At 38.5% G+C, this 8,135-nt stretch overlaps 1 protein-coding gene across 1 annotated transcript; it reads left to right on the top strand.

Annotated features, from left to right (window-relative positions):
* Nucleotides 1–3,540: 3,540 nt before the first annotated feature.
* LOC105417307 (serine protease inhibitor Kazal-type 1-like) lies at nucleotides 3,541–6,017 on the top strand. The gene is made up of 4 exons (XM_011610375.2): nucleotides 3,541–3,698; nucleotides 4,218–4,312; nucleotides 5,651–5,760; nucleotides 5,882–6,017. Exons 1-4 carry the CDS (start codon nucleotides 3,632–3,634, stop codon nucleotides 5,931–5,933), a joined length of 324 nt encoding a protein of 107 aa, XP_011608677.1. The 5' UTR covers nucleotides 3,541–3,631; the 3' UTR covers nucleotides 5,934–6,017.
* The last annotated feature ends 2,118 nt before the right edge of the window (nucleotides 6,018–8,135 follow it).

Raw genomic sequence — 8,135 nt, 5'->3', positions numbered from 1 at the left:
TGAGAAGTTCTATTTGAAAGTACGTGAGGATTTTATTTGAATTTCGGATTAAATGTGCATTGATTTTCATCAGATACAGCCCTTCAAAGACAAACAGATATGAAAAAATCGCCAAACATCCACGCACAGAACGGGAATTTTAGCGTGTCTCTGAAGCCGTATTTCGTTGAACGCATCCACAGGTGGCGTGAAAGGAGACGTTTTTAGAGTGCGCTGCGTCACGTTGACGTGCGCCACCACGGTCAGGTAGTGCAGAAAAACCTGAGAAAAACTTACTTGCTTCACATTATGTTGGTTTCTCTCTCCCTCGTTTCAACACCTACATAATATAACGCATTGCATGGGTTGTCATCTTTTATTCATTACTTGTCATGGGAATTTCAAAAGTCCGTAAATTTTTGTATGCATACCGGTGAAGTATTTGTTCAATTAGGAAATGTTGTTAGTGTGACTCCTATTTGGTCCTGTATGGAGCCCACTCTGGCATTCCCGCATCTGTTCAGCTGCTGTCCTCCCTGCGGTTAATTCAGGGAGAGCGATCTTTTTTTGCGCTGTGCGGAATTATTGCACCACCCTGTGGCAAACAGCACCACCTCATCAAGCCCATGATCCACCATATATAACAAGATATTGATGGCCTTTCATCTTATGGTGCCATTGCAGGCTCTGGCATGGTTGGCATCAATAGCAAGTGTGAATGTGTTAAAGAAAAATTAATTCAACTGACTTCATTTCAAATACAATGCTCTTGATTACAGGTTTCTTGATATTAAGATTAAGATTAAGATGTACTTTATTCATCCCCGTGGAGAAATTGAATTGTAGTAGCAACCTATACAAAGTATAGAAACAGAATAAATAAATACATATAAGATTAGAACGTTATAACCATATATATATAATATATACATAATATAATATATACATATTATAAGCATTATAAGCATATATGTATGCTAATATATGTATTACGTCTTGGGTTTTGTGTGACTGTTTCCCTTCCGAAATTGGTTTTTATTTAATGTAAATGTTGATTAAAAACAACAAAACCAAAATACCAAATGAATATCATATAGACATTCGTTATGCCCAAGTACTCCTGCAGCACAGTGGTAACTATGTGCAACGGCCACCAAATGATCAATTACAACCATATGCACCACACACACACACACACACACACACACACACACACACACACACACACACACACACACCATATATAGACAATATAAAAAGATACCACATATATGTGCAGACTGTCATTATTAATGTCTTAACAGATATTTGAATGACCAAAAATATGTTTACAAGGAGTAAACATACTGTATAGAGGAATTCAATGAGAAACCATAAAATAGTCTCAAGTTATAGCTTCAGCTCCTTTAGGTTGAGGACATATAAATAGAGCTTGGTTGGAAACTAATACCACCCCTTAACAGATGTCTTGAGGACGATCTCTATTCATGTATCTGGGCGGAGAGGAAAGATTTAGGCTGACTGCTGATGTGTCCATGTGTACCCTTTTCTACGAGACAGAATCAACCACATAATTAAATATGAATATAAATCCTCATTTGATTCTACTGTTGTTTCCATTGTGATATTTACCCATCATATTTGCTGTTATGTGTCATCTTCAATCATAGAAACAGAGCATATCTGTCTCTAACTGAAGGTGGATTCACAGTGCACTAAATAAGAACAAAGCTACTGAAAACTGAAGTCCACATTTTCTAAGATGAAAATACTTTGAAAGTATGTGAAACATGTTTGTCGTCACAGAAAGGCGAAACATGTTGACAGAGGATGCTGACAGCCTGCATACATATGCACAGACAGCCGCTCCTTTCTCTTCCAGATGTGCAGCTTATACATGCTTTGACTTTGAATGTTGTCAGAATCAGAATCAGAGTATTTTATTGATCCCTTTAGGGGGTGTCCATTAGGGAAATTAGCATCTCCAAAAAAACGTACAGCACTGTACAAAATTACCCACCACCATTACACACCATAAAAACCTATTAAAGATAATAAAAATAGAGTAAAATAAGAAACAAAATAGAATAAATTAAAAATAGAATATAAATATAAAATATAAAACTATAAAAATGTATGAACTGAATGAATGGATGTCCCAGTATTATGTTATTGCAGTGTTGTTCCAGTCCTGTTGGCCCTCCTCCCCCCCCAGTGAGGAGTTGAACAGTCTGATCCCTCGGGGGATGAATGAGTTCCCCAGTCTGTTTGTTCTGAACTTGGGGAGGCGCAGCCTCTGGCTGATCAACAGGTAGACTGCTCTTTTAGGAAGTGTTTCAGTGTTTTTGTCTCATGCACGGCTGATCACGGCCACACAAATAGGCTACCAACATTGTCTCTTCAGAGATGAAGAAATCAAAGAAACTGGAGCTGATAGTTTCTAAAATAATTCAGTGTCTAACTAGAAATTTAAACCAAGGTCGTAGAAAAATACCTCAAATACGAATGAAGTGAGACATAAAACTCATTAAAAAAATATTTGAAAGACTTTGTACTGTTTTTAGATTAAGTACATCTAACCTAACCTAAGTACATCTAATCTAATGTATATATTTGCTGCTATTACAATTCAATTCCCCTACGGGGATGAATAAAGTAAATCTTGAATCTTAAATCTTGAATCATCAGTGTATTGACTCTCGTATGAGAGAGAACGACACATTTGATAATTAGTCTCAAGGAAATGCATTACGCGTTTTAAAGTGCAAATATAACCTCTCAAGCAATGCAATTTTTAGAGGTTTTTTCTTTCCCCAAAAGGGGGAATAAACGAGTCCCAGGCAATGAAAAGGAAAAAGGGGATCTTCTCCGCTTTTTGCGATCTTCCGAGGTTGAGATGTGGCAGCAGATCTGCTGAATCATTCCCTCAAAACCCGTTTTCTCATAGTAAAGCCCAGGCGGCTTCACGGTCACTGGATTATGATTTATGCTGTGATTTATGTTACATGTGTGACACCCATATATCCAGCAGTCTTGAACGCACCACACTGCTGACTTAATGCACGGGATCTGTGCGTGCGAAGCTCTGGACGTGAGTGCGAGTTGCTCGTTTACGGCATGTGGATGCTCCGTCGCTATTTTCCTTTATCCATTCAGTTTAGTGAGGCGCGTAAATAGCAGAGGACCGCCATTCAATCAACCAGTTTGGACTGGGAATCTACCTTCGTGCTCTGTAATGGGACCACCAGAGCTCACCACCTCACAACTCCACTATTACTGGAGACAAGGCAACCCTCAACATTTCAGATAAAACCAAACTTTGTATTCAGCTATTCAGTCTTATTGCTTTAAGGTCGATTTCCCTAAATTCAGTTTGCATTTGATACCAACTACAGGTTTAATAGGAAATATCTGAGGAAAAATTAAAAAAAATTTAAAATGATTTTTTTTTTTTAGAAAGTTTTTTTTTCCCCGCTATGGAAAAGAGGCTTCAGAGAGGAGTCAGAACAGGTCACACCTGTCTGAGAGGAGTACTTTCAGTCCATGATAGCATATCAGTGGCCCATGACACACAGCCTATCAGAGAACAGCAGGTGTGTTTTTGTAAAAGCAACATTTACCGTGAGAATCCGGCATCTGGTAGAGACAAACAATGGCAACCATGAAGCTGAAGCTGGCTGCTGTGCTGCTCGTCACCGCCGTGATCCTCTTGGTCTCTGGTCAGTTTGGACGTTCTTATTATGCTTATTAGTTAGGGTTAGGGTTAGTAACTGTGTATCACTTTAGTCAAAAAACTGAATTGAGGGTGTCAAATTTGAATGGAGATGTAACCTTTTGGTGTTTTTTTTTTTTTAACTATATAAGCCTTTGACAACTAAGCAGTGTCAGAAATGTGATTTAATTAAAAGACAACTTTTTTAAATTAGTCTGTTCTAACGAAGCAGTCGTTCTAATCTGTAATTAGATTGAATCCTCAACATGCTCAGTCAGTCTTGTTAAATCCTGCTTCAGAAATAGTTCATCATCGACAATTGGTCTGGCAGATTTATATTTCTAATCAGCAGAAGATAAATTGTAATTTTCCTTTTTAGCATAATGAAAAATCTTTTTAAAAAAAATCCATAATGGTACAACTTGACGGTAAAGTAAATACAAACAAGGCTGTGTGTAATACAAAAAGCTACCAATGAAAAGAGTGTGAGATGAACCCAAACCCAAGTTCTGCATCTATCGTTTAGATTCCGCCCAGTCTGGGGAAGCGACTTTGCTTCCTGACGGCGAGGAGAAGATCCATGGAAGACCCGATGGTGGCGGTACAGCTGAACCCAGAGAGGTGAGAGCGGAGATAATGGGACATTCTCGGCTTTCAGCACGGACACGGAAAATTCCAGAGTGTATTTCTGTAAAAGAGTGTTGTGTCCCTGCAGAAACACACTGGAGCCTCAGCACATACGTTTCCTCATTCCTTCACTCATGACAGACACCTGGACCCGTATCCACAAACAACCCTAAACATAGCGATAGTGACGTCATTCTCAGGAAACTCTTAGACATCCTTGTTTTTTTAAAAAGAGAGATTCTCTGTATATTGATACATTTGAAACACCCTTTCCAATATCCATATGAATAAAATACACTTAAGCAGCAGTATAAATAAAACTTTCTGTCCCATCCTGGAGGTGAAACTTCCTGAATCACTCTTCAGTTCAGACTCCTTGCTGGGACTTTTTAGGCAAAGTTAGGACCTCTGAGAGAATCTAACCCATTTAATCCCCAAACTCCAGTTATTTATCCACCCGTTTAACTTCATTTTCACATAGTCTAACATTAGTGTAAGTCTTATAAAGCATGAACATATTGTTTGTAACATTGTCACCGAAACGTTTAGTGCAACATTTAGAAGTACCTGGTAAGATGAGCTTCAGAACCAACTTGTTTGTACATCAGTTTTGACAGGACGACTGCCCCGAGTCATGAAAATAACCTTCAGAAGTGAGAACTGCAGCCCAGCACATCCTGAATGTTGATATGATGGACGTGGAGTCACTGAGAAGGGTCTCCTCATGCTTCTCTTCTGTTATTAGACCTTTCAGCTGTGCATTCATGCTTGTCTTGCTGACTTCTGTCCATGGAAGACTTTGATTTACACGTGCATGTGTAATGCACCTCCCTTGATCCTGCAAGGCCAAGTGTGACCCAACCCAGTGTTGGGGACAAGTGTGGTTCCATGTGGTGTCTCAGCTTTGATATGGTCTCACGCTTTTCTTAAGCCTTCTTGGGCTTGAAGAAGACAGTCCTTACTTTGAAACATGTGCTGATGCTGTTTCTTTGTGGTAACATCAGTCTGCTATTTTCTCCTTAAAGTATATTTTGTTTTTCCACTGGCTCATTACACAGACCCTGCAGAAACACACATTCTTTTGACTGCTAAGGTGAATGCAAGGTAGCTGCAGTTTAACGTCACATTTAAAATATAAATGAGCCGTTCATTCCCGTTTAGTCAAGCACTGTTTACCCCTGGGCTCTACATATTTGATTGGGTTGAAATTCTTTATGATTTGATGAGAGAGCAGCCTTGGCAGTAATGGATTTGTCAAAGACGCAACAACCACAAGGTTGCGTCTTAATTACCTGGTGGATACCTAATGTCAGTGTTGGCGTGTGTGTGCAGCCCGACTGTTATAAGTACGGCGAGGGACACTGCACCAAGGAGTTTGACCCGGTGTGTGGCTCAGACGGAAACACCTACGGAACAGAATGTATCCTCTGCCAGCAGAACAAGTAAATTTGATCATTTGAGCTGCTTTGTGGTTTTGAATAGAAGTTGTTTACGTGATATCAATGAACACTTGATTTACTGCACGGTACTGTTGAAATTATGTTTGGTCTCTTTTCCTTACAGACAACAGAAGAAGAATGTAAAAGTGGCAAGCAAAGGAGTCTGCTCTGTGTAACAGACACATGACCCCCCTCCCCACCACCACACACACATATACCAAATTCCATATTTTCCTTTCAATAAATTGAAACATTGCATATCTCTTGTCTCATTTTTTAAAATAATCTAATGCTATTTTCACAATAATAGACAGACAGTGAATAAGACATCCCAGTTTAATGACGAAATTATGTAACAAACGGCAACAATAGTATTTTATCTGACTGTTCTAATTATATTACCAAGTACTATAGTTAATGTAACAAATCTGTTTTTATTTGTTACATGCATTAATCGTGTAATTATTCGTTTTAATGACCGGGATCACTGAAATGTTGCTCAAATCTAAATCGCCGAGCTTTCAAGGACGAAAACCAACCGGGTATGGGTGTAATTCCATTATTCCGCCAGCAGGAGGCGATGCTGCTGTTCGCTAAAGTCATTATAAACCTTAATGGAAAAATGGCTCGATGATTTTGTTCTTGCAGCACACATTTACCCATTTAAACGGCACATTATAGGCAGGCTATCATGTTGACGTCCAACAGAGGCAATGAAAACTTGTAGCTCACTGATGTGTGTGACAATTTGACCAAGAACCACTAAACGTGTTCACTCTATAATATTAAATTAATATTTATGTGGCGGAGAATATGTATATATTACAACATCTATACCTACTGTATGCCTGTACGGTACTGAAAATAACCTCATCCCGTTGATACATACAACTGCTTGCGAAATGATCATTTTGTCTAAATTTCAAATTCAAACTTTTTGTTTCTAATGTGAATCTCTACATGACAAAGTAGCAGATAAAAGGCAAAATAACGAAATACGATTGCTAACGGAATCACGCAAAGCACGGACGACAGACTTTATATAAGTAACTTGATGGTGATGATAATATAACATCTTTAAAATCAGGAAATTGACGTATTGAGTATAATTGAGGAGTTGTCTAGTGCCGTCTAGTGGACATTTATGATATAGCAGCCACTGCTGTCTGCACCGAGCAACGTCTTCAGTTTTCTTTTTTTTACCCAATCTATATGTAATGTAAATTTGATTTTTAAAGAACCAGCTGACTTAGATAGCACATAGATCACCAACATGTACAAGATTGAGAACAAATGAGTCAAGCCAGAACTCCCAGAGAACCTAGAAAAAGAGTAATGATGGTGACTAACTTGGTCACTTTAGGGATACGACTCTCATCATTGAAGAGAAGTTTGTGCTACTGAAATCCAAGATTAAACTGGCCTCGCTGTGACGGATCCCAATCTAATGTGGAGCTGAGAGTGATGCTTTTTTATTGTTAAATGGAAATCCTTCCACACTTCTCCACATCCAAGTATACATTATTGTTTCTTTCACACACAATGCAAATAGAGGCATTCATCACTTGAGACATTCCATGAGTTCTCGCAGCAGACATTACTATTCATGGAATATCCTGTTACCTCATTTATCAAACTACTGCATTGACCTGTGATGAAGAGGCTCTAAACTGACCAGTCAGCAGATACATATTACCCAGATAGTTTATAGCTTTAATCAACATAGGACTCGCCAACCGGTGTATTAGTCAAAGCTGGTGACCGTTGTTGCTGTCAGATGGAAAATTTACAGCAAGATCTCTCTGGGATGAAACTCTTTGGTCATGTGATTTGAATTTAGTTTGTGTCCCCTGTTGTTCATGGACTGACTGAACATTTTATTGCTAAACATAAGATAGTTTGCTGGCTGTTTCAATGTTGAACTTCTGCATCTTCTCCATGTCAGAATTACAGATCCTACTACACAGAAAATTGGCAATATAAAACAAATATTTGAAAACAAGTAATGTTAAAATAGGGAAAATCTGAGTTTCTTTTAATCTATTTTTAACGAAACACACTCACACTAGTTGAGAGGGCTGGTGGGGCCGATTATTGCTTGTTGGACTGAGGGTTGCTGTGTTTTATAATGTAAATGTACCAAGTATCTGTGGTCATTACCTTGATGTCATTCAGCTTAATTGAAGCGTGAAAAAGGAAAAAAAAGTTAGAGATTATGACAATGTTTAATATCAGATTACTTTTCTTCTGTAAAAGAACAACAACAACAACAATAAACAACAACAACAACAAAACAACAAAAACAATAACTGACCACTAGCAGAGTCACAGAATTAGAGATAGCCAGGCTTGAATCCCTCTGTCCACTTGACCTTTGA

This window comes from Takifugu rubripes, chromosome 14, assembly GCF_901000725.2.
Source record: "Takifugu rubripes chromosome 14, fTakRub1.2, whole genome shotgun sequence".
In the NCBI taxonomy this organism is placed as follows: domain Eukaryota; kingdom Metazoa; phylum Chordata; class Actinopteri; order Tetraodontiformes; family Tetraodontidae; genus Takifugu; species Takifugu rubripes.
This window is presented reverse-complemented; position numbering and strand designations above follow the sequence as displayed.

Excerpts from the sequence above, each read along its gene's own strand:
- LOC105417307 (XM_011610375.2), top strand. The coding sequence starts at position 3,632 with ATGGCAACCATGAAGCTGAAGCTGGCTGCTGTGCTGCTCGTCACCGCC. Across the intron at positions 3,699-4,217 it reads CGTGATCCTCTTGGTCTCTG|ATTCCGCCCAGTCTGGGGAA; the intron begins GTCAGTTTGGAC and ends TCTATCGTTTAG. Across the intron at positions 5,761-5,881 it reads ATCCTCTGCCAGCAGAACAA|ACAACAGAAGAAGAATGTAA; the intron begins GTAAATTTGATC and ends TTTTCCTTACAG.